The sequence below is a fragment of the Melanaphis sacchari genome, unplaced genomic scaffold (genome assembly GCF_002803265.2).
Source record: "Melanaphis sacchari strain LSU unplaced genomic scaffold, SCAv2.0 Contig110_pilon_pilon, whole genome shotgun sequence".
Taxonomy (NCBI): domain Eukaryota; kingdom Metazoa; phylum Arthropoda; class Insecta; order Hemiptera; family Aphididae; genus Melanaphis; species Melanaphis sacchari.
In genome coordinates this window covers 978,434-1,005,995 of record NW_020270425.1, presented here as the reverse complement: position 1 = coordinate 1,005,995, position 27,562 = coordinate 978,434, and the positions used below count along the sequence as shown (strand labels likewise).

General features: G+C 27.2%; 1 protein-coding gene across 2 annotated transcripts in view; it reads right to left on the bottom strand.

The window, feature by feature from the left end:
* Nucleotides 1-27,562, bottom strand: part of LOC112603744 (RNA pseudouridylate synthase domain-containing protein 2-like) — a 397,666-nt gene that overhangs the window by 74,132 nt on the left and 295,972 nt on the right. Inside the window, exon 3 of one of the 2 annotated variants that reach the window (XM_025352469.1) lies at nucleotides 25,431-25,496. The exons of the other annotated variant lie outside the window; for it this stretch is intronic. Within the exon in view, the coding sequence (XP_025208254.1) occupies nucleotides 25,431-25,496 (66 nt within the window). The remainder of the gene's footprint in view (nucleotides 1-25,430; nucleotides 25,497-27,562) is intronic. 2 annotated transcript variants of the gene reach the window in all.

Below are 27,562 nucleotides of genomic sequence, written 5' to 3'. Positions count from 1 at the left end.
CGATGCGACGTCGTAAGAATATCCAAAAATAAAACCATAAGAATGAGCGTATGAATACAATGTAGTCTATAATCGTAATGAAAAATACGTGACATTAATGAAAAGAAAAAATATAATATGTTTCTTGCACAGGTACCATCCCTACTACCTACTAACCATTATACATAATTTATTGAAATTATACGTTGTATTAAATATGACTTTTTCGAATTTCAATTATAATTTACAATTATGGCGCGTATTGTTATTAATTATTAAGTACTTACGCTCAATAAAATTATATGATGATTCATAATATACATTCGAAACATACTCCATAGGTCAAACCTCGAGGGAAATATAAATAATGTATAAAATCAATTTATACCTATATCTATGTATAAAATAATAATGATAATAAAAAAAAAAATACTAGACAATAGGTACTCGAGAATCATAATACTGCGTTTAAAATTATAGAACAAAATTAATTAACAATTCAACTTATTTTACAAAATCATAGCCAACAACCCAAATTTAAATAAAAAAAAAAAAAAACACATAAACAATATAGTATCTACGTTATTACACACAGCCACACATTTCTTTGAAAGTTTTAACTTAAATATTTTATACTTATATAACCCATTAAACAAACCCCGATATTCGATAATAATATCATATTATCGGCTGGTAACAATATTAGTTTAAATAAGAGGAAAACACGTGTTTGGCAACAAATAAAGAAGAAAAGTCGAAATTTTATTCGAGATTAAGAGGTTAATTGTTAATATTATGTATTTATTATTTACTTTGTTGTACATTTCATAATTTGATACTAATGGTTCAGCAAAGAATTTTTTAGGATATTAAAAAAATAATAATAATTAGAAATAAAGTAAGACCTGGAATTTATTGAAGAATTTTTATTAAATTTATAATTTTGTATACATTTATATTAATTTGTTAAATAACATATAAATTAAAAATAACCTGCAAGCTATATCATGACTTTATGAGATGATGTAAGAGAAAAGACGTATGTATAAGATAGACAAAATATACGAATGAATAAACGTGTAAATATTTGAAAGCTCTCGAACAACTATTATGGAAACATTTAACTTGCATAATCGTATTTTAGAAATTTTCAAGCCATAATAACAGACACTGCAATGTAAAGTTTACTGTAAATCGGTCTAGTGTTTTATACCCTATATTATTATACAGAAGTTTTTAAAAATATTGTAGATTATTACAAACTTAAAGTTCATTCTGATTTGCCTCAAGTTTTAGAATGTATTTTAGATTCCAAATGGTCGGTAATTTAAATAAACAGCCACTTATTAATCGTTTATTGTTCGATTAAGTCTTACAATTATTACAGAGGTATAGAATGTGCGTCGTATAAACAGGAGATAATGGATATAACAGAACATAATATTATAATAAAGCGTATTTATAGATACCAGTTAAATACTTTTCAATAATTTTCAAATATTATTTTATATACACTTATTTCCACCTCCCTTATCAATAAAGTTGACATACTACGGATTAGTACGAAATAAACAGTTATTTTCAATTTTAAACATATATAATAAAACCATACTATAGACTTATTTTATAAATATATATTATCTAATACTTAGAGTGCACCTATATATTATTTTTTATAGTAAGACAACCATTATAGTTGCTGAATTGAATTTTTTTTAGTTTATCTTTTCCGTATGTTTGATGATAATCTCCGAGAAAATATACCCTGAAAAGTTTGATCAAACCACATTAACTCCCGGGGCTTTAAAATATAATAAAACAGTTGTTTTCTAATAAAAAGTTCATTTCTGTGTAAAAAAAAATAAAAATGAACTAGATACCTGTTTTTACTTTAGTTTAGTATATTATATTTAAAGAATAAGTCTTAAGAACTTAAAAGCTACTCTTTTGAATTTCGATATTAATGCCTAAAAATTTAAAAAAAAAATGATCCAATTAACAATTTACATTAACAAAAAAAGTGATTCTAATTTTAATATAAAGCCAATTTTATTTCCACAGAATAGTACCTTATATGATAAAAGAGATCCAAATTTCAAATTCTCGACAAAATAGATTTAAAGTAAATTTATTTAAAAATTTTAAAAATTAGATTTTGAATAAAATGTACATTACTAAAGAATAAAAGTATGATAAGCATACTTGGTGAATCACTCTATATAATGTAAGTTGTATATATTTTAAAATAACAATAAAATTCTACCATTTATTATTATATATAAATATCAATCATCCATATCAATAATTAGATACTTACAATAATATTTTAATTATTCGTTATATTTTGTGTGTATCGAATTCTAGTTTTCAAAATATTGAATTACTATCTTGAAGTTATTTCTAATAACTTGTTACTACCAAAAGTATTTTCAACAATATTTTTGATATGCATTTATTTTTATATTTCAAGTATTAGTTGACGATCATATTGAATAAATTGTTAAATATATGTTAGTATAATATACTACCATATATTATATTTAGGGTCAGTATGTAATACCAAATACTTAACCATAGTTTTGGATATTTAGACCGTGATTCGATGTTTGTATCCGTTAAAATTTGTTGTTTTTTGTGATTTATTTCAAATATGCCCTATTAATTAGTCTCGGTATGCTTAAACTGTAAAAATGTATAATAAAGCACGAGAAATTCTGTAATCTCTGTAAAATGAGTGAGGTATATTATTATAAGTTAAAATATGCGCTTTCTAAACGGTACAATATTAAATTATCATATTAACCTCATTATGCATAAATTAGACCTAAGTAAAATATAATAATTTCGAACTCCGGACTTATAATATGAATAAATCCCGATTTAATTTAGTCTACTGTAGACTGTAGTATATCATACCATTCAAGCATTCAAGCCAATCACATATTTTAATAGTAGTAATTTCCATTGCACTAAGGCTATTATCTATATTATTATTATGAAAAATCAGTTATACACATAATAATTCATTTTGATACTTATTACTAAACTAATAATTATAATTAGGTACTTTATGTGTTGTTGATGTGTGATTGTACGAGCATCAAAGCATAAAAGATTTACACAAAAGATTTAGAGGTATAATCATCGAGTGTGATTGTATATAATATATAAGCCGATTCACCAAATATATTCACCAAAATATTATACTTTGATAAATAATTTATCATGTGATTACGAAACCAGTAATTTGATAAACAAAAATGACAATTAATGTGACAATAAACAATTAATCGAAGTACGAAATGGAAAAATCTCGATTACTGCTACATAATTTTTATATTTATATTTTATATATACATATAGCTGAATAATAAGTGCTTTTATGAATACCTATGCATGTATGATTATGCATAATGAATGTTAATGTAAAATCAAGTTTTATTGAATATATACACTTAAAATAAATACAACGTAGTAATATTTTAAAATTAAAATATAATATTAATCGATTTTCAGTCATATTACAAACCTTTTGAACAAAATTGTTATTTATACACGAATTATTAATTTTAAATCGTCTACAATATTTATAAATAAACTAAATAAACAAACCAGTATCATATAAAAAATAATCATTCGAACGTTATTTAAATAAAATAAATTTAAGTTACAATCGATTTATGTTTTATAAGTCATTTAAATAGTAATATACATTTAAATTAGTCTAGAAATAATAAAAAAAAAATTTCAGGTTTTACTTCGTTCAGTAACTTAAATAAATGTTAACTAAAATATATTAGCTTAAATTACTAAATAATTGTATTATTATGTAATATATTTATATTATATGCTTATAAATAGTTTTAAATAATCTAAATACTGAGAAACTTTTAGCATTAATTATAAACTAGGGAAAATATAAAGTTTATATTATAAACTAATGAACTTTAAAAAAAAAAAAAAAAAACGTAGTTGCATTTTTACTGAATTTACTATTAGATATACTTATTATTACTTATTAGTACTAATAAGTACTTATAGAACAGTAAAAATTGTTTATCGGCGATGCATTATTATTCAAGGTGAATATAGTTTATCTCAGTCAGAAAAAAATGTATTATTCTTGTGTGTCCATGAAACATCAAAAACATTATAAATAATAATTTTAACCGATATTACTTATAATATTATATTTGAAGTTGTGTAATGTTTTACGTTGAAATTATTTATATGATTAGGAATAATTATTGTGTTTAGTGTTTGAAAAATAATAATATTTTCTGTATATATGCATAATACGTAATACGTATGTAATCAATATATTATTAATATATCGATTGGGATTAACTTATTAAATTATCTGACATCGTAGAATGAAACACTTGTAATTATCTTTTTCAATAAAATATATATTATGTTTAGTGTTATATATTTTAAGTAATTACTCGTTATTTATACACTTTCACTTTATTAATTTAATATATTATATTTTTTTTATTGTCTGTTCAATTTTGTATTGATCTAACTATATGAAAATAATTATTATAGATACCAAATACACCTATCTCGGTTTATTTTTAATTAAATATCACTGTTCAATAAACTTTATCATTAGTTTTTTTTTTTTTATCTTATGTCGTAGTAATCGTATAGTATGGAATTGAAAATATTACGAAGTTATACAGTAAAATATTAATAAAACTTTCTAATTTATTTGTCTAATGAATAAAAATTATATTTAAATGAAAAACGCTAAACCAAAACGAAAAAAAAATTCTTGAAACAATAATGAATTCATTATTATAGTTGTGTAACAAATTAAAAGCTGGGTTTTGTTTTTGCCCACAAATCGAATAAAAAAAGATAACGTTTTTACCCAAATTTATCTGATATAGTCCTTTGGATTATCAACAGCCATGTATTAAACTTTGTACGTGTGATTTTGAGTAACATTATACAAAACATATCAATTTATATGTATCGAATTCCTATAAATTGAAAACAAAATATTATGATTTTTTTTTGTAGAACTATATTGACCAATATTTAAAATTAGTATTATATTTAAATCCAATCGAAAAAAAAAGTAAGGAAAATGGCAACTTCTTAATTTTTTTGCTCAATAAGTTTTGTTGAATTTTATGCAGAGAAAGTTGTTTGGATACCAACCTATAGTTGGTAATAAGTTTTAATGCGATTAATATTTAATATTATGATACGTATTGAGTATAACAATAGATAAAATCGCATTGAAATTTGCATGTGTGTATAATAAAATATGTTAAATAAATTTGAACGAAAATTTAAACTGTTGTTCTATATCCGATTTTAAGTTTTAATTGATAACAGAAAGGTCAATTTTGGACAAAATAAGTTGCTTTTAATTATCAAACCTAATAGGTAATACAAATGTTTTTACAGCATTTTAAGGATATTAGGTGAGTATTTTATTTGTATAAAATAAATTAATAACTACAACGATTTTAACGAATGATAAACATATTTAAGAAAATTGTGTAACACTGATTTTGGTGAAAATTTTATTGTTGTAACAACTATTTATATTATTGCCAAAACAAATTACTGATTAAAATTCCATGGCTTTTGATGATAAGAATTAAAAATCGTACTATGCAGTTATGATAGAATTCGCATTCCACTTCATCTGAAAGAATCTGGTCTGTGCTCTATTTTTGATACAAAAATTATAAAACATTTGAAGTTCAAAAACAATAACAATAAAAACAATTTGAAGAAATCAAAACAAAAAAAGCATAATATTTTGTTGCGGATAGGAATTTTCGGTTGCACAATGGATTTATTTTATGTATACTACTCAAGTATAACACCGACGTCTGCATTATATTTATAAGCAACTTTAAAAGTCTTTTAGAACAGAAGTAAATAGTTAGATCAAAAAGATAGTTACTCACACGCCTCCAGGTACAAGTTACACACATCCGTGGTTATAAATAATAATAAACATGCATATAATATATCTACATATATAAAACGTATATGTGACTACTTTTGAAAGAATGCCTGCGTGCTTGTAGTGATTTATAATATTGTATTTCGTAAGTATAATGCATTTCGTACAAAATGGTCTGTGACGTACATGCAGGGTTCCATACGAAATCGTCAAAAATAGCCGCGGTTACATCCGTCCGTGGAATCCCCAAATGCTATAATGTACATAATATAATATCCATTAAATATTTTTTTCCATCATACTCAATTTTATAAATAGATGAGAGTTCTTATGATTTATGTGAATGATTTTTTTTCTTGATGATTTATCAACATCGATACTCGAAACAATAGTTTTTGAGTTAGACACCTATTTAAGGTTTTTCGTTCATAGTGTATAATATTAATATTATATATTACAAAATTATTTTTAAACATTTTCTGAGAATAGTGAACATTATATTTAATAATTTTTTATACTTTTGTAAAAACATTGTTAAGAACTATTATTATCTTTGGTATATGTACCTACTACATTTTAATAACTCAGATATCACTAGTTACTACTCAAAAATGAAGAATTTAAATGTATGGAGTAAAAATGAATAACTCTAGTGTATTATACTCACAACTCACAAAGTAATTATTTTAAAAGAAACCAATAATTTTCTTAAAAAATATCAAATTTATTGAAAATATTTTTAAATTTTTGTACTTTGAAGTTATTACAAAACACTATTTTTAAGAAAAAAAGTCATTTTTTATTGTTGTTATTTAATACGTTTTAGAATAACATCGTAAGTTTTTAATTTCATTTTATAAAGTGGAAAAGTTATAATTAATTATAAATAAATATTTAAGACTTTAATAAACTGAAAGTTGTAGTGCACGCTACAGTATATTCTTTTCAAAAGTTACACTGCTCTTAGATAATTTAAATACAAGTTATAACTATAATTAACTAATTGTTCAAAATTTTAAATTGTTATAGACATTTTAAATTTTAAATGCATAAAATAAAATAAAATTACACAAAATAAGCTTTAACTTATATGAAGATTATGAAGGCTTGGCTGATTTCTAATTTAATTTCATATAATTATTTTCTATATTATATATTAAGATAATGACCAATATTATCTTCAAATTGGGTGTTTTTATCGATTAAGTATCATTTTTATCAACAAAGACAAAAATATTTTTTTTCTTCAATTTTCTCTATTTTATATTAAAGTTTAAAAACAGCAAAGACACGAATCTATTTGCAGTACCGTTATAATTTGTTCGATATGTAATATGGTTAAACAGAGCCTTAGTGTATTTTCAAATTATTTACCACGTAATTGAAGAAATTTATTAGCAAGTGCTTACACATATTTTAACTTAACGTGTCAATCATACAATTAATTTTTTGAGATAATTTAGAGTCTGGGGATCTATTTACATAATTTTATAATATTCTGTACTTAAATCAGCGATAACATGCACTAAAATAATATTTTTATATTGTTTTATCACATAAAAAAAATTGAACTTGACGAAATTTTTTTTGTTTCATAATATTTTTGAATCTATGGTATGTAAAGTACACGTTATAGTATTATAGTATATTATATTATATGGATAGCGAAGAGTATTGTAAATTATTATGCAATAATATTTGACAGGAATATACATATATATATATATATACATATATATATATATACATATATATATATATATATATTATATATATATTGTAATAACTTATTTCAAAGTTTACTTAAACAACTTTTTACTTCCCGCGAGAGCTCAAACCAAATATTTTTCCAACTCAGGAATATCACACCTTGGAGACATAGGTACACTTTTCAATATCACTCGAATCTCTCGGCCACTAACTTATGTTTTATTTGCTTTCAGTCGGTAAACATCATATGTATTATTAGTCAATAAACTGTGCACTAAGACACGAAACAAAACATTTTATTGCAGGTCACCAAAGTTTTGGGGCTTATTATAAGAATATACATTATATAATATATTATGTACAATATACATAGAGGAGCATAGGGAATACTAGTCACTTAAGTAAGAAATCATATAACTCTAGAAATAATAACTGAATTACAATTAAAATTCTATTGAGAATCAAAGCATCGGCGATACCTATATAATCATCATCTTTTTTTTTTTTTATCTTAATATTACGGTGTTTAATTACAAAACAATAAGTTTGACTGAATCAATAGTAACCCAATCGAAAATGTCTTAAAAAATTAAAACAATGTAAATAGGTAGTATATAATTATAATATATTATAATTTGTTCGAGTGCAAAAATTCGTTTAGTATGTATTTTGAATCATATTAGTCGTACTCATAAAAACGTAAGACTATCGTCAAAATTTTTACTTCGTAGTTATGCCGAGATTCAGTGTTGTTCTTGGATAAAAAATTGCTAACGAGTAATTTATTATATACCTTTTTTATATCATAATACATATTTACTATACTTACATTTTAGTATGCCTCAAAGTAATGATAGATTTTTTTACAAATAACAGTGACTTGTAACATGACCATTGACCGGTTAGGTTATACATTCTACTATTACATAATGATATATGATAATAACAATAAGAGGCGTCTAACTGATACTCGCTAAATACGATAACCACGCACTATAATTAAAGCCTAGTGGTACTCTATGATGAATAGGAAGTGTCATGTTTACGAGATGAAATGCGAATAATATAATTTATATGGGTGTAAAAATAATTTTGTTCGGCATTTTACTACGTAATAATACGTAAATCTAAGACGACGACTCCGCAGGAGTCATACAATATTCGTATAAACATTATTGCGTAATTTTAATATGTATAATGTACATCTATCATTATTATATGCATGTATGACGGACACTGTGAAATAATATATATTTGTATGTGGAGAGGATTGAGGGGCCACAGATTAACCGTATAGAGACATTAAAAAAATATTATCATGTAGGTATTATTTTATTTGTATTTTTTTTCTTTTTTTGTTTGTTTACGACTCCTACACACCATCGCGCTCGTGCTGCAATGTTTGTTTTGCTGTACACGAAAACAGGTTTTAAACTTAGATTAAAAATTGTATTATTGATAAACAAACTAAAACTGCAACAATAATACGCTAATATTATTACTTCATAACAATTTATTAATACGATTTGTGATACAACGATGATGCTCTCGGTAAATCTGTACGGAAATTGTAAAAAATTTTAATGAAATTAATAATTAGTTAATTAAAAAGTAGGTACCTAAATCCGAGTTAAAATACAGATCATAATATATATTGAGATATTGATTATACGGGTATTTTTAGCCATATATAGATTCAAGTGCTCGAATTGCGGTAAAATCATAAATAATAAAAAAAAAAAAAAAAACACTCAAAAAACTAATTGCACTATATTGATGTGTACAAATTACGGGCACTTGATAAGTCGAATAACAGAAGACTCGGTATCTGAGGGTCGTCATTATTTCGAAGCGTTTGACTTCTATAATACTTGTACTTTAGTCGTGCCATCATTACGGTAATATTATTTTATCATCGGTATAGCGGTATTAATCAACAATATTATAGTGCAGTGCATCATTTCACTATACATTATACCTATTCGATACGTCAATACCTACGGACTTGCGCGTGTAATACGTTTCAATATTATATTGAGAAAGATAAGTGTCAATAAAACAATAGTTATTTAATTATTATGCACGAGGTATTGTACCGCAATAATAATGATTAATTATAATATCATAAAAATATTCTGTATGTTATGATTGTTAGGAGTAAAAACGGCTAATGCATAATTTGAATTTAGGCGTTTCATTATTTTATGTATTACGATGCAATAATCAATAGTATCAAAAGAGTTAATATTAATATAGAATTAATATCCCATGAAATAGGTAAAAATACATTTTTATTCAATTTTCATTTGATTTGTTTCGAGTGTTAATAAAAAATATACAAAATGGCCAGCTTCATTTTTGTCATTTTTTGTGTAGCACTTATAAAAAGATGGGCATTAACTAGTTAATTTATTTTCTAATTAACTTATGAACTTAAGGAGTTTAATTGACATTTGAAATAACTTAGTTTTTTGCAGTTAAAATTTTTTTTAGTAAAATTATGAATTATAAATTGTATTATCTTAATGTTATAAGAATTTCGATATTGCTATATCATGAAAAAAAAATTATATTTGTTAAATTATTAATTTGAGATGTGTATAGTTTAAATTAATAAATAATATAGTATGTAAAGTAAAAGGATATTTACACTGTACAATGTACATTATGATAAAAGTTCAATTAAATTGTTTTTCATAATTTAATAAATTCGAAAAACAAAGTCATTCTTTATTTATTTTCTTTATCTTTATACTAACTAAAAGAAAATAGGTTAACTTTTTTTAAACTGAGCTAAGTTAATATTTTTTTCTTTATTAAATTTTAACTTATTGAGTTAAATATTTATAATTCGTTAACGGTTAACTTCTAACTTATTGATCTTGTGTGCTTTTAACTTAACTTGAGTAAATTATTTTCATTAACTTGCTCACCTTTGTACTTAAATAAATATATTAATAATTTGCTATAATTATACATTTATAAATTAATATTTTGATACTATTGTCTATTTTTGCGATTTCATGTATATACAATATAATTGTCCTTGTTCAACGTTTAACATACGTGACCTAAAATATAATTTAATGATAATTAATTATAAATTATTCATTTTAAAATTTCAACACAAAAATTAAAATATAAGGAAAATTTATAATTATAGTCATCACTTGTTTATATTATTTCAACCTTGAAAGTTATTTTTTTTACATAAACCATGATGTCCGAATAGTTTTTTCTAAAATATTAAATTATTTTTAGTGTTATTATGAAACGCTTTTTTTTTTTTTTAATTCCCAAGTCTCAAGCCAGTTTTTAGCATTTGTTTGTAGTGCTGGTAGCTAGTAGGTAATAATATTTATGTGTAAACTCATCTTAGTGAGCTAAATAAAACCAAACAGATTTTATAACTGCACTTAAAAACTAAACTATTTACAATCAATACCAATAAAAAGAAGTAGATCAATCGTTCCACTTGGCATATTTATTCAGCGCTACTGATTTCATTATTCAGAAGAAAATGTTGTCAACAATATATTCATATTGAAGTATTCTATGAAATAAAATCTTTACAAATTGTGAAAATCATTATTAAGTTGCATGTATATTACACACGATAATAGAAAGTCTTAAATGGTAAAAGTTGACTTAGATTATATTAATAATTACTAACATTACAATGTATAGATTATTTTTTTAAATATTGATCACGCATTGTACGGTTAAAATTAACGATTATTATTTAACCTTTATAGTTATATAATTATAAATGCAAATAATTAAATTGTAATAAGACATTCACAAGTAATTATTATAATATTGGTGGTACTTCATAAAATAACTTTTGAATTACTTTGGAATTAAAATTTATTAAAATATTCAGACATAGCTTGAATATAATAAAACAAATTAATTTTATTATCATACATAAATTTCTTGACTACAATTTTTATATTATTGTTATATATCAACGAAATGCGCAAAATGTTGTATATCTTTTTCGGTTTTACTTTAACTGACATACTAGCATAATATTATAACAATATGGTGCACAGTAATATGTCAAAGACGTATACGTTATACTAATTTTTGATATATTATTATTATTGATTGTACCTACATTAAATGAAATATGATCATTGCGGCCAATAAAAATAATAACTATCGATAGTGGTAATAAAGTATAATCAATAATATATAATAATGATTAATGGTCTATTAAATTTGTTTATTACACAGCACGTGAAAAAGCTATATCTTAAATAATAAGTTTTATTTATAATATTAAACATTTCAAATATGTAGTTTATAGAAAACCTTTTAGAAAGATTGACTTTTCGCGGTGCACGATTAAAATGTCTGTTTTTAGAAATAATATTATACTGTTAATGTCTAATAAAGACATATAATTAAATTTAGAAAGTTAGATCTGACATTTTTAAGTATTCGAGTTGAATATTTGTTTATAGTGTTAAAATTCAACCGCAAAATTTGCTATAATATATATTTTACTCAATTTTATATTTATGCGGAAGAAAATTATTCGACTAAATAATCTAATATAATACAATATAAGAAATTATTTCCAATCAAAATAATAACTATTTAATCATCAAATAAACAATGGTAACTCTTGTCATGAAAAAAAATCTACTCTAACGACATTGTGGGTTGAAAACGAAGCTACAAACCTTGTTCAAGTCACAAGACATAAGCAATCTATCGATATAAATTTTATTGAAAACAGACCAGTAAGTTAGGTTAGGCATAAGGTAAGGTATTCTAAAATTCATTATGATATGATATTCATGTGTTCAGTTTTTGGTGTAATCGCTTCTTACTCATAAAAAATTGCTAATGTTTCTTTTTTTTTTTTTTTTAAATCCTATGACGAAAATATTTTGTCGTTATTTTTTCATTTTCCATTAAAGGTAATGAATATTGGTACATTTTGTGTGTTGAGCACTTTAAAAATATTGACAAGTAAAAAATATTTTCTAACATATTTTGAGATAATGTTATCCAGAGTTGTTTCATACTGATAGTTGATGGACGAATTTTTTTAGCATCAGAATATGTTTTTTTGGTCAATAATTTGTCTTGATTACTCACAAATATAAAATAACTAATTTTTATTTTTGCTAATTAAGTATTCGTTATTTTAGCATCTGTGCGATGCACGAATGTATTAACTTTACAACGATCCGAGTTTTCATTATTTTTATGTCTGATATCACCTTTTGAGGCAGAAAAAATGATTAAATTTTTATATTTAAATAGGTCAAAGGTATTAAATTCCCTGTATTTTTTCAAAAATTGGAATTTCGATAAATGCACTATCAAAAGAATAAATCTGGTCGACTATGCATGGTAAATCATCGGCTAGCAACTAGTACATTTTCTTTCAAATAGAGTATCTACTTATATGCTTTAATATAGAAAACCTTAATACAAAAATCAATCAGAGCTATTTACAAATTAGTTATTATAGTACGGACCTACCGTAGATTGTGAATACATAGGTATATTGTAAGTGTGTTGTCAAGCTTTTGTACGAATACATACAAGAATAAGTTAAATGCTTTGGGCGTAGCAATTATATTTATGTTCTGCTGCAGGTACACGCAATAGGGATTTTAGTGTAGGTGTCACGCGATAATATAACATTATCATGGGACACTACCGTTGGCGAATACTCCACTGCATTACATTATTATTATTATTACTTTCCGGCCACTGCGTTTTGTGGCAGGTACCATTAACACGTGTAACTAAACGTAACTGGCTCCTCGGGTCGACGTAGGCACGCAAAAATCAAAACTTTACTAAACCAAACAAACAATAAAAAAAAAAAAAAAAAAAAAAAAAAACAAAACAAAACAAAAAACTCCAAAGCCGAGTATAATATATTTTTATTACAAATTTTGTCTATATACAGTGATCGTGCGTGTTGAAGTCCCAGATACGACGAATAAAAAAAATAATATTTTTGTTGTTATTATTGTTTTATGCGGCAGTGCTTTGGAACTGAATCGAAATGCACGGTGGTCCTGGTATTCGGTGGTCACAGGTGTGTATGCGCGTGTCGTACAATAGATTTTTTATGAATAAAATACGATAACGAAACTCTGTAACGCGTACACGTTCGAATTGAAAGTCGAAAAAATATACTATAATATTTTATGATAATAATATAAATACACATCTGAATAATAATAATAATAATAATGCGAATACACATCTAAATAATAATATTATAATATGTTTATTATACACAATACACTTATTATAGTCAATAGATTCGTCTGACTTTTCCGTAATCACGCGTATCCACGTACCCCAACGTAATTCGATTATATTATATTCGTTACTAAAAAATAAAATATAATAATATTAATAAGTACAACGCGTTTAAATCACGGGAATAATGAAATTCAAGTGAATTATGTTTAATGTGATCACTGATTCATACAAATTAAATTAACCGTTTGACGGAATCAAAAATGTAAATTTTTAACCGAATCATAAATTATTAGAAAAATAAATTACGGTGTGATCAATTGATGATAGTTTATTTTCTTTACCACTGGTTTTGTGCTTTGTTCATATTTATTAATACTATACATAATGCAATATTATTATTATGCTTTTAAGTTGGTGTATGATAATAATTAATAATGTATTCAATAAGGGCTTATTAAAATAATAATAACATTATGTTTGGCGAAATCAACCAGTTAATATGATCACAATCACCTTTATCAATGTGATCACATTATGGAAATATTGGTAATAAATAATTATGTATAGAGTATGTTCTGAAAAATATGGTTATAGATAAATAAACGTCGAGAACGATTGTAGTCGATAAGTAATGATAATATGAATTCCGAATCAGAGGTAAGGAATTTACGTTAATTGATTTGGTAACTGACGTGAAAAAAAAGGCGATGATGTTAAAAATCAGAAATATCAACTAATTAAATTTTTATAAGTTTATTCAATTTATTGAATTTAAAACTTGTGTACGTATGAATATTGAGGACATTAAATATCATCTTTAATAAAATAATTGTATTATTAACTTACACACGCTCAGTTGGGTGAAAATGTATTTTTATTTTTATGCAAATAGTTTTTTAAAATCAGTTACGATGTGCTTAGATAAATTAATTCCAGTTAAACATATACTACATCATTATTAACAGCAAAATAACGTAATGCTGTTTCGATCAAATATGTTAATTACATAATTTTATACATTTACAAAATAGGATTTATAATGTTACGCCAACAATATAATAATAATATGAGGACACGGTGTACGTATATTGATGTGGCAGATAGTTTGGTTGCAGTTGCTAAATAGTTCTGTGGTGAAACACCGTTTAGAGTTGCTAGCTCTCGGATAGGTGACCATCTGGGTACTTCGCGACGAAGCCGTGTTTTACACATGGGAAACACGAATTTCAAAAAGCCTATACTGTGCCTACCATACACTGTATGCCATACAGTAACAAACATGAAATTAAAAAAAAAATCTTTTGAATCGACATTTATAGTATATTATAGTATTATACACATTTTATACCCTCCATTATGTCCATATCTTATAAATCAAAACACTCATTAATTTAGTCATTGTTAAAAAAAAAGACTATTGTTTAGAGAGTGTTAAAAACGGTACCACTGAATGTTTTGCCGATTATTTTCATTCAATAGTAATTAATGGATAAACGTTAAACATAAGCGATTTGAGAGTTGTTTAATCGACGGTCGATTATTTTTGACTTTTTTTCAAACTGAAGCATTTTACCAGAGTTGATCAAACACAATAGTATAGTTTTAAAACATCTATCCACTAAAATTGCCTATATTACACTGAACGTTATTGGTTTTTTATTTTCTTTCGAAACATTTTATAAGAGATTCTTTTGATTTACAAGCTTTTTTCGGCTTTTGGAAGCTCTCGAGTAAAAGTTGCAATACGATTTTAAACGCTATACCAAGTGCTTATTGTTATACACGTATATTTACTTATTAGTTTCTACAACGCCGCATAATAGTTGTTTAATGTATACAATGAACTAAATGAACCAAAAACCATATATATATATATATATATATTATTTCGAATGAATAAAAATATTTAATACATATATATAGATCTCACGATTATTACAAACCAATAATAGTAATATTTTCCGAAAAAAATAAAACAAATGTTATAGTCTTGTTTCGATTAAATTATCACAAAAATAAAAAATAATTGTAAAACTCGTTTCACACATATCTAATGTCGTTTAAACGGTCGCCGGATATGACATGTGAAGTAATATTTTTGGTCCTGGCTATACAGAAAGCAGAAATAGCCAGCGACAAGCTACCACTTAGCCGGCGTCGGAACGTATGAAGCTCTCTTCATACTTTCACACCAATGATCAGAAAACCAATTTAAACGGTTGCCGGGTACGTGTGAAATGGACTTAAATTCATTATCTTAAAAACAAGATAGTTGTCACGTCACAAAAGTTGAAAAGACTTTAAATGTACCAAAGGTGTGTGAATACATTTTTTAAATTTAATTAGTGTATATTGTTACAAACGTAATTTATTATGTTTCTAAAATTGTTCAATTGTGCTAACAACGAAAAACAATGTATATTATATTTAAAGTAAGAGCGGATTGAGTACTCTAACATAAATGTGAAACTTAAAAGCAGTAATATAATAATTGTTTGGAATAATTTTCCTTTTTGATCTACTAAATTTTCAAAGGTCTACCAACTAACAAGCGTATAATAATATTTTAATTAAATGTTCGTTAATTTCATAATCAAATTAAATTTTCACAATCTGTTGTAGAAGGCGTATAATACTACACGGATACCTGAAATGTTTTCATGTGTTAGGAATTGTTTATTTAAGTACTAATTTAATTTGGAAAACGAGTGGTTTAAATGATTTGATTGCCTATATTATGTAAAGTTACAATGTACGCCGTTGTTTAATTATGTTTAAGTACAATCCGTGAACGTATATGCCATAGTATTAAATGCATTTATCATGTATAATAAAACATTATAAATCAGCGATGTTTCATCTAGGATAAAACATTTTAAAACGCACTGAGCACTGGTTATTTATTAATAATATATTATTGGTCAATAATTAATAATGTGACTGTACAGAGTAGATGATGTTAGAATATTGTAAAACCGCACGTATTATCTCTTTTATAAATTATGTGATGTTGTCATGATAAAAGATAAAAATGAAAAAAAAAATAATAAACAAAATGTGTATATCATATTTTGAAACATTTTGTGAAAACGATTTAGTAATATTATATTTCTATTTACCAAATGTAAATACATCTATGTAATATAACAGAAACAGTATATAATTATTTAAATAGTTTATTCAAAAAGTGTTCGTTTTTATGAGAATTAAAAAATGTTTAATCTTTTCATGGATACCTAATATTTATCCAACGATTAGAATACATTTTTAATTTTTTGTTACACATTCATTTAATACTTATTCGATATTCAAAGATCAACATGTTAATAAAAAAAACAAATATGAGTTAAGTTAACGTTCAGAACTATTATTTATAGCTTTAAAAATTATAAATTAGGTAACAAAATTTACATTCAACTAATAAAGTCTAAACAGAAAATTTTGAGAACATATTAACTCGGCTTATGGTCACGTTTTAATATTAGAAAATTTATTTGTTATTTTCATACAATTAAAATTTATACGCACACAATTGATTACACTTATTTTCCGCACTACTATTTCGCCTATATACAAAATTACCAATTAATTTTATTAAGTTTATCTTGCATGTTTATGATTTTTGGTATCCATATTAAACCAGAAGAGTATTTAACCAATGGCTGAAACTTGAAATCCACAATTTGTTATGATTCCATATTATAGAGTTGTTTAAGGACTATAATAATTTGCATAATTCCAGCTTGGGCCGATTTCTATAATTTGTTTGATGAAGTTTTTTCAGGATGTTGTTATGATTTTATAATATCATTATTGTTTAAAAAGCTTTCAAATTAAAATACGTGGTTATAATATAGGTACAGTGCAGTATTATATACGACATATTATAATGGTCTATACTGTCTATATAATGGAACTTCATTGTTTGGGACAAAATACAAAGTGTACAGAATAAAATGGAATCTCGGTTTATCGTTGTAAAAATGTATATTTTTATTTATTTATTGTGATTTTAAGAATGATATACAATTCATTAATCGGTAAATTATTTTGTTGGTTGGATTGCAAAAATTTGATGGAAAAATGCTATTTCTCGGACATAACATAATGAATACATTACTATAATGATATGATGTTTAAAATCCCACTGATCGTATTGTATATAGTATATTATGCATTTAAAACTGAAAATATCCTCTACGCTGGTACCACGTCAAGAATTGAAATGGTTTTTATTTCGAAATACGACGTATCAATAGAGTATAATATTATTTTATACTTTATTACTTATTAGATATTGCTCGTTTGGATATGACAGTATATATTAATATGATATAATATACACTTGACGTTTGAATTCGATAGATCTATCTAGCATGCGTAAGCGCTTTGCGGGTCATTCAAATAATGGACATGAACCAATTGCGCTCCCTATATTTTAGGGTATATACAATTGTACAAAGTGTGCTTGTATATAAATTGTTCTATCTTCAGATATGAAAATATTGTTGTTCAATCGAATTCCATCAATATTGACAAAAACAATCTACACACAAAAAAGCTTAAAAATGAATTTATTCATCAATTGATAGCATGTTTAGTGCCCGGTTATAATATATTTTATAACAGTATTGGGAATTTTATGAAACATTATTATTATTATTATGCATAATCCATTGTACAAGTATGAATTTGAGTGAAAGACGAAAATAAGTTTTCATTATCGTTGGATATTTATCAACCTAATTTTTTTGTTGCACAATATATACTGTACTATATAATAAGATAACATATTAATGATAGCGTGATAGCGGTTACTTATATCTTGTTGTTTAGTATTAGTTTGATTTGTAAAAAAAATTTAAATGTGCATATAATGTAACTGATATAACTTTAATTTTGAATAATTGACTACATTTATATATCGTATTTATATATTATATCATGTATTTATACCTACTCGCAAAACAATCGATGGGTGTATTAATTTATTATATAATAATTATAACTTACTAATGAGTTTTTATTAAGTATTTTAAAATGTTTTGGCTCAATTGGTATATAAAATAGTAATTTTAAGCGCGATTGATAAACTCCCGAAATAATGATCTAAATGATATAAAAAATAAAAAAACAAATTTTTTATTCTTTCAAATAAAGCGTTTAAGACATTTTTTCCCGCGCATCAGGCATGCTAAATATTTTTTTTTGCTCTTTATTTTTACATAATAATTATGTAAATTAATTACATATAATCTTGGTGGATGTGGACTCAACAAAAAATAAATAAAAAATAAATCAAAGACCACGTGTTGACAGCTGCGATTTAGTGATTGTACTCTTTTTAGTTCAATCTGCACGTTGGGGTCGTTGGAGGAAAAAAATCAACCTTAGGGATTACGATTTCGAAGTGAAAACTGTTCTATTATCATGTATTTACATCAACACAGAATGTGGCTTTTATTCTTTTTCAAGACTAAACGATGTGTGAAACAGCGCTATTTCGAATAGGGAGTATTTTTTCTTTTTTATTCAATACCGACCACCGTTAATACGAATCGTAAAGATATTTTTATATTAAAGCTTGTACGTGTGGTGTTATGAGTTTTTTACGTTGTAAAGTTTTCGCTATTTACTCACGCTTATAATGTATTACGCAAATAAAAATAACGTTATATTTTTATTTTGAAAATTAATATTATTAAAGTATCAAATTAATATAATATACAATTTATGTATTAACATTGTTTCGAATTCGAAATTATAGTACACATAAAAATTGTGTCAATATCTTTATCAGTATTAAAATAAAAACATCATAACCCCATCGTGGTCATTGTTCGTACCATATTTCAATATACGGTTTTGAGTTATACTCTGTAGGGTCATTTAACATAAAATAAAATTATAGTCTGGCAACATTATTTTAATTTATTGGTGTATTAAAAAAATAAATAATTTATATTCAATCTATTTGTTATGGTAATTAAATTTTTGTTTATGAATCACCTGACGAACACAATATTTACAAAGTAACTTATCTAGAATTAAACACTGAAATTCGAGTATATTCTAGTTTTTAGATTATTGGTTTACAGTTAACACAACAGAACATGTCCGAAACATCAGTTGACAATGATACGAGCGAGGAAACCAACGATTTTTCGACGGAAGCCGATACGTCCACGAATAACGATTACCATCCGGACGAAGAAGAAGAACTGCAGAAAAAATACTTGAATATGATAAAAATCTGCGATGTGTCGGGGGTCCAAAAATTATTAGATAAGAACAGTAGCTTTGACGTAAATTGCAAAAATTATCAGGGCATAACTGGCTTGAACTTGGCTATAGAAGTCAATTGCGAGCCGATGATCGATCTCCTATTGTTACGAACCGATCTCGAAATCGGAGACTCTCTGATGCGCGCCATCCGTCACAATCATTATCGAATCGTAATCAAGCTGTTAGACATTCTTCAAGTAAAAAGCCCAGAAAGCGCCGAGCTGGGATACGAGCACTCTACCGAATTTCCACAGTACCTCACGCCGATCATGTTGGCAGCTCAGTGCGGCCATTATCAGATCATCAGCCTGTTGCTGAAACGTGGTCACACAATACAGATACCACACAAAGCCCGGTGTCTGTGCAAAAAGGTCAGTAGGTATGCATTTTTTTTTTGCCAATCTATGTAATAGTAAGAGTACGTTTTGTCAGTAATTTATTCGAAGAAATAATAAAAACCAACTACGCTAATTTTTGAACGACATTTTAAGATATTTATTTTTTCAAAAACGTTTGATTCAGTATCTGTTTAAAGTATACTCGTACAATAATTATTTTTTCACTGTTTTGAAAAACATATGTTATTATATTCTAAATATTGTTAAAGTTTTTTCATTCTATTACCACTTGTGTGAGTTTTTTTTTTAAACGTTTAGAGGTATATAACGTATTTCTATTTTTCAATATAAATATGGTATTGATATCACAATAATATTATGACGAAAGGTGTGCAAGTCGTTGGCGCAGATCAACAACGGTCTCGAGGCATCGGAACTGAAACTGTCTGTGTTTCGGGCGTTGGCCAATCCGTTTTACATATACTTGACGTCGGAAGACCCTATTCTGACTGCGTTCCAGTTGAGCAAAGAACTCCAGGAGCATGGCAACGTGAACCGGCTATTCAAGTCAGATTACGAATCGCTAAACTTACAGACCAGGCTTTTTGCCGTCGACCTAATCGGACTGTGTCGGTCGTCTGCCGAGGTGAAGCTGATACTGACACGGAAGGAGGGCTGCAACTTCTTCGGGTCATTCCCGTACCACAGGCTGGTAATGGCCATGGACCTGAAGCAAAAGGAGTTCGTGGCTCACGGCAGCGTGCAGCAGATCCTGGAAGTGGCGTGGGCGGGTAACTGGTACGAGTGGCGGGACCACGGATCCACGTACGGAGCCGGCACCGTTCTGGCCCGCGTGCCCTTACTCCTGTGGATCGTCGTCCTGTACCTGTTCGCGCCGTACTCAAAGGGCGGCGAGTATTACTCGTTGCCGGTGAATAGGATGATCAACTATCTGGCGTCGTACGCCGTATTCCTGGTGGTGTTGACGTGGGCCAACAACCTGGAAAAGACGTCGGTCGAGTGCACCGGAGACGGGCTGGGCCTGGTGCTCCGCATGATCATCGTGCTGTACACCGCTTCATTTATGGTGCGCACCGTCAAGCTCGTTATCGTGCAAGGTCCCCGGCGGTTCTTCGGCATGCTGTGGAACGTGTACGACTGCATCAAATTGTGCATGCTGGCCGCTACGGCCGCGTGCTGGTGGACGTCGTACACGAACCCGCGCGATCCGCCCATCGAGCGCAAGTACTGGCCATCGTCGGACCCGACGCTGGTTGGCGAAGGACTGCTGGCGATGGTCACAGTCATGTCGTTCCTGCGACTGCTGTTTTTGTGCCAGCTTAGCTACTCATTGGGTCCGCTACAGGTGTCCCTGGGCAAGATGACGACGGACTTCGCTCGACTAGCCACCGTGTTTGGCATCATCATCGTGGCGTTCACCGCGGGCCTTTGCCGGTTCTACCAGTACTACGAGGGCATGACGCGCGTCGATCCAGACACCGGTTACGAGACCAAGCAGGACGAGTCGTTCGTCAACGTGTACTCGACGCTCAAGACGCTCTTCTGGGGCGTGTTCTGCATGACGTCATCCACCGCTGGCACGGTGGTCGTCGAAAACGCGGCTGTCGACGACGAAGAGGACGTGTCGCCCGTCAACAACCACTACATCACGCAGGCTGTGGGCACGTTCCTCTATTCCGTTTTCCAGACGTTGTCCGTGATTGTCACGCTGAACATGCTCATCGCCACCATGACCAACACATTCCAGCGGGTCACCGGAAACTCGTACGTGGAATGGGTGTTTGGCCGGACGGAGGTGTTCCTGTCGTTCTCCATGCACAGCGATCTGCCGCCACCACTCAACTTCCTGCCGTCCACTCATTGCGTAGTGGACGTGTTCGCGTACCTTGCTAACTGCTGCAAAGCCAGCTCAGTGGGTTTTGTCAACATGATATCGTCCAAGAAGTATCACACAGACTCCTATCCGGACAACGATTTCCGGGAGCTGATGCACAAGCTCAGCCGACGATACTTCCGACACAGACAGCGACCCGCCGACGTCAGAATGTGCTTTCCGGCTTGCGGTTGAACGTTAACGTTACTTATTCTCATACACACTATCTTTCTCTCCTTTTCTTTATGTATATATGCTTGTCTATATAGGTTACCGACAACGGTGGCAGCCGATGGTTTAATCATCGGCGTTCGTCATTTCTGTTTGAAGAATATTATTAAATTTTACTTGAGAAGTCTGCAGTTGCCGCTGTTGCTGGTAATTACACTATAATTTATTATGTAATAATTTTCTTTTTTGTATGTTTGTCCAATTAAATGTGTTTAATGTACTGCTATCAAATAACGAATTGTTATTAAATTATTCCATGTGAGTATATGATATGTTAAAAATTAGCACACATTGTTATAGGGTAATACGTTTACATGTACATGGTAATATTTTTAGTAAAACTTTGTAGTATGGAAATATTGATATGTAACGGTCATTATTTTGAAATCGCACTAATAAAACTATAGAAGTGGTAATATTTTAAAAAACCCATCTAATTTCATTCTAAAATTTATTTGTGAATAAAATTTTAAAGCAAAATTATTGACGAATTCAAATTAGTTTGTCTTTTCTAGTTAAGTATTTTACTCGATAAATATATCAATTAGTGTAACGGAAAAGGCATAGTGCGTACATACTTTAAATAAAAAATAAATTTTTTTTTTCTTGGTATGACCAGTTTGAATAGTGATGTGTAAAAAGTGTATAGAATTATGAAAGTTAGGTATTCGATAAATTGTCGTTAAGTATAGTATGAACGCATACTAATAATTTTAATTTACTGCAAACAATTTTTACTTGTTGCATTATTCGAATAAAACCACATAGTTCATACAAACGCACTCGTCGCATATCTACATGTGAGGTACAACAAATGTCCTAAAACGGGCTGTTTGCAATCCCATTACGCGATTTCTGTGTAAAAGTAGTTAATGTATTTTGAAGTAGCACTACGCCAGTAGCTCTATAGCCTATGTCCGGAGGATTCAACCACAGAAGGATCACCGTGTTAGCGGGAACATCAAATTCCATGTATTTTGTTATCTAGTCTAAAAGCACTTTCACGGTAGTTATAATAAAATACTTCTTGAACTTGTGTTTTTGTAGTATTTAAATATTTTACTCTCTTAGCAGGTTGACCATAAGATCCCACGATGGATTTCATCTCGATGTATTCTGACTGCCAAGGGTTTTTTTGTAGATGTGCTCAAAGAAAATTCGAAAAAAAGTTCACCTATCTATTACAAAACTTGTAGATATATTTTCAAAGTTATTTTTAAGGTATTCCAATTCTTATTTTATTCTTTATGGATGAGATCCAAAATAGTATCTCATGAGGTGAGTGACACTATCGGTGTAATAATTACCTAGTTTTATATTTATACAAGATGAGATCCAAATTGACCCATTTTATCAAGTTTGATCTTCATCAGTGTCGTCTAAGTAATCAAAATCATTGAAATCTGAATCCAAAATTTGATTAATTGTATGTTTATCCATTATTAAAAATATAGACATAAATTCTTTTCTCATACACAAAGTTATATAGTAAAACGAGTCACCCGCAAAAAATCAATATATTGTCATATTACATTATTAAATTTTACTATCGTTTATCATGATAAAAATTATGTAGAGCATTTTATCAACAACACTAGGAAGTCTTGTACAGTTGTACACTATTCCTACTATCCATACTATTCACTTTTGTGTTACTCATTAAAATTTTATAAATAATAATTAAGTCAACTAAAAGGATATTAAAGGTTATTTCAATAGGATATAAAAAAAAAAAATCATAATAAATCGTCTAAAGATGATAATTTTTCAGTAAAACTACCAAATAAAACAAGAAACACGATAGAATCTAATTATATGTTTAAATTATTGAGATATATGAGACCCGATTCGATATCTCAGTTATTAACGAGAAATGTTAGTGAGATCCCAAAATGGATCACAAATGTTTTTTTCTTTGGCTAATGTGAGATCCAAATATGTGGCTCATTGGCTACGTGAAAAAAATTGATATAACACTTTTTGACATTCAACCTGTTAAAATAAAATTTCACTGCTATTTAACACTACAATATATTTCGTAAATTTCTACGTCGATTGAACTGCTGAATCAATTAACTTGTTCGACTTGAATAATGTTTTAGACTTAGAATACTATTTATGCAAATTTATAGAAAATATTTATGCACGTCAGCATCATTGGGTTATAAATTAACAAAAAAATCGGCGATGACAATTTTGAGGTAAATGCTGTTATTTTACTAAACCATCGATACAGAACGTGAGTTCACATCTCAAAACTAAAGGACGTGCGAAACAGTATATTTTATAGTATTATTTTTATATTTTTTTTACTTAACACAATTTAAACGAATTGAACATTTTCTTTTTTTTTTTTACCACACGCATGATTACAGTTGTTTTTTTTTTTTTATCGTAATCGTATAACAGGTACGTGATCGGCGTTGATGTGCCTGTGTATTAATGCGTGTTTAGTTTTTATACCATATACATTACTGTAATCGTAAAAATATTATAAGAAGCAAACTCATTAAAAGTTTTAATTGGGGAATTTATTTAAAAAAAATAATCTGTAATATTCTAATGATAGAATTAAATACCTATTACTCAAATACTATGTGTTTTTATAAACAGTGGATTTTTATGAATTTCATTTTAATATTTATATATTATATTATAACCTATTAAAACACTATTGGATAAATTATTGTAATAGTAGAAGAGAAATACAAACGATAACACATGACAATATTATTACAAATCAAATTATTTACGAATGTCGTCATCCGTATCGCGTGCACTTAATAAAATCTATAATTTTTTATATAATATCTCATACCGGAATTTCGAGGTACGACGTGACATTTTCCTGGGATCCAACGATGAAATTTTCATAATTTCTTACCTGTAACAAAAAAAAAAAAAAAAATGTCACTTCAATTTAATTAATGTTTAGTATTTTAACTTGGCATATTTCAAATACAATAAATTAGTCGTATTGTAAATTTTAAAAACTGAATTATTTTATTTTTAATAGATTTTTTTTATTTAATTTATTAAAATCTAGGAAAAAATAATTTTCTAGAGAAAAGATTTATAATTATTTGAATATATGTTTTTAGTTGGTTATTGTTACAAATAATGTAACAATTCATGGAGAAAAATAAAATTTTGGTAAACAAAATGTAATTAAATTTTTTTTTTTTTTGTATTTATTTAATAAATTGCTTATAGATAAATGTATAAATAGGTAATATGTAGGTACCTAACTATATAAATGAAGTGAACTATATTTTCTCAGAGCATTTAAAACATCAATTTATTTATCAACATTTGGGTATTAAAATATATAATTTATTCAAAGATGAATTCACTAGAACAGTTATTTCAGTTTTTTAAAATACAAATTTTTTTTTTTTGAGTAAGGAATATAGTTATTATTATATAAATAATTGTAGGTACAACATTTTTTGATATTTAAGTTGTTTTTTGTACTTTTCAAATATTTTTATTTAGTACCATTTAATTGATAACACGTGCATAATTATAATTTATTCATAATAAAAATGGTTATTTATTGTACGTAGTTGAGCATAACACAATATTTAAATATTATACACTATAATGTTATAATTTATAAGATATTATAATAGTATAGCAAAACATTTGCTTTTTACCAAGTATATATATTTTTTGGGGGTTATATCTTTTGTTTTCCGTATTTTGTATCGAATACCTCTCTATGTATATGTAATACGTAAAAACGTTTTTGAAACGTTATACTCATTTTAAATTTAATGATTGTGTACAAATATATATAATATATACTATCAAAATCTAATCAAGAATATTAAAATACAAAAATTCGCGTTTTTTAACGATCTCATTAGTGTCTGTTTGAATTATTGTAAAAGGGTTGATGACCGACAAACAAAAAATAACAAGTAATAACGAACTGTGATTATTTTAGTTATGAAAATTTGAACAGAATTTTACTTTTTAAATTAACTAAAGAAAAAAAATGATTGAATATAATTACAGTTTTATTTTTTTTTTGTTCTTTATTTACTGGTTAATTGAATATTTTACAATCTGTTTTCATACACCAAAAACAAATTCGTCAAAAAAAAAAAAAAAAAAAAACACCGTGACATTGATAACAGTACTAAAAATAATAATTAAGGAGAAGTCTTACAGTTGAATCACCCTTAAAATAAATATCGTAAGATTGTAATTATACATTGACAGTATTATATTATTATCGTTATGATAATAATAAGCCAAAAATATTAATTTATCATATTTTTATAATAATAATTATAGCCATGAGTTTTGTACTACGGAATTACGTTTCTACTACAGACATATATGATTTTAAACTCTCTAGCCGGAGAAAGTAAAAATATTAATTGTTCAAACTGGGGAGTGATTTGATGAGTGTGGGAGAGGAGGTAAGAATTCTCTACAAATATCATAGGCTAGGATAAATTACCTTCCACCCCTCTTTAAGCCTTCAACATATATCACCGTATGTGTAGGTCAATACAGTAAACGCATTGCGATATAATTTCCAAATACATGCAATAGAATATAATACATATTAAGACCAACCGATATTATACGTTAATAAAGCTACTATATTATAAATATCTAAAGATGATATATAAAATAGCAATATAGATAATGCTATTGCATATCTATTATAGTCTATACTTGCTATAGGTTTGTCGAGGTCGTACAACAATAGTTACAACAATCTTTGTATTTAAATTTATTTAGTGTTTGGTGAGCAAATAGCGTATAACTACAAAATGTTAATTTGCATGATATGTTTTTCGTAGATTCAAAAAAAAAAAAAAAAAATTGCTTCGTAAAGAAGGCAGGTTGTAGACATATACCTACACCTAGCTATTATAATGTACGGGTAATATGATTGCAATCTAATCGTGCTGATGGACGAAATATTATTTA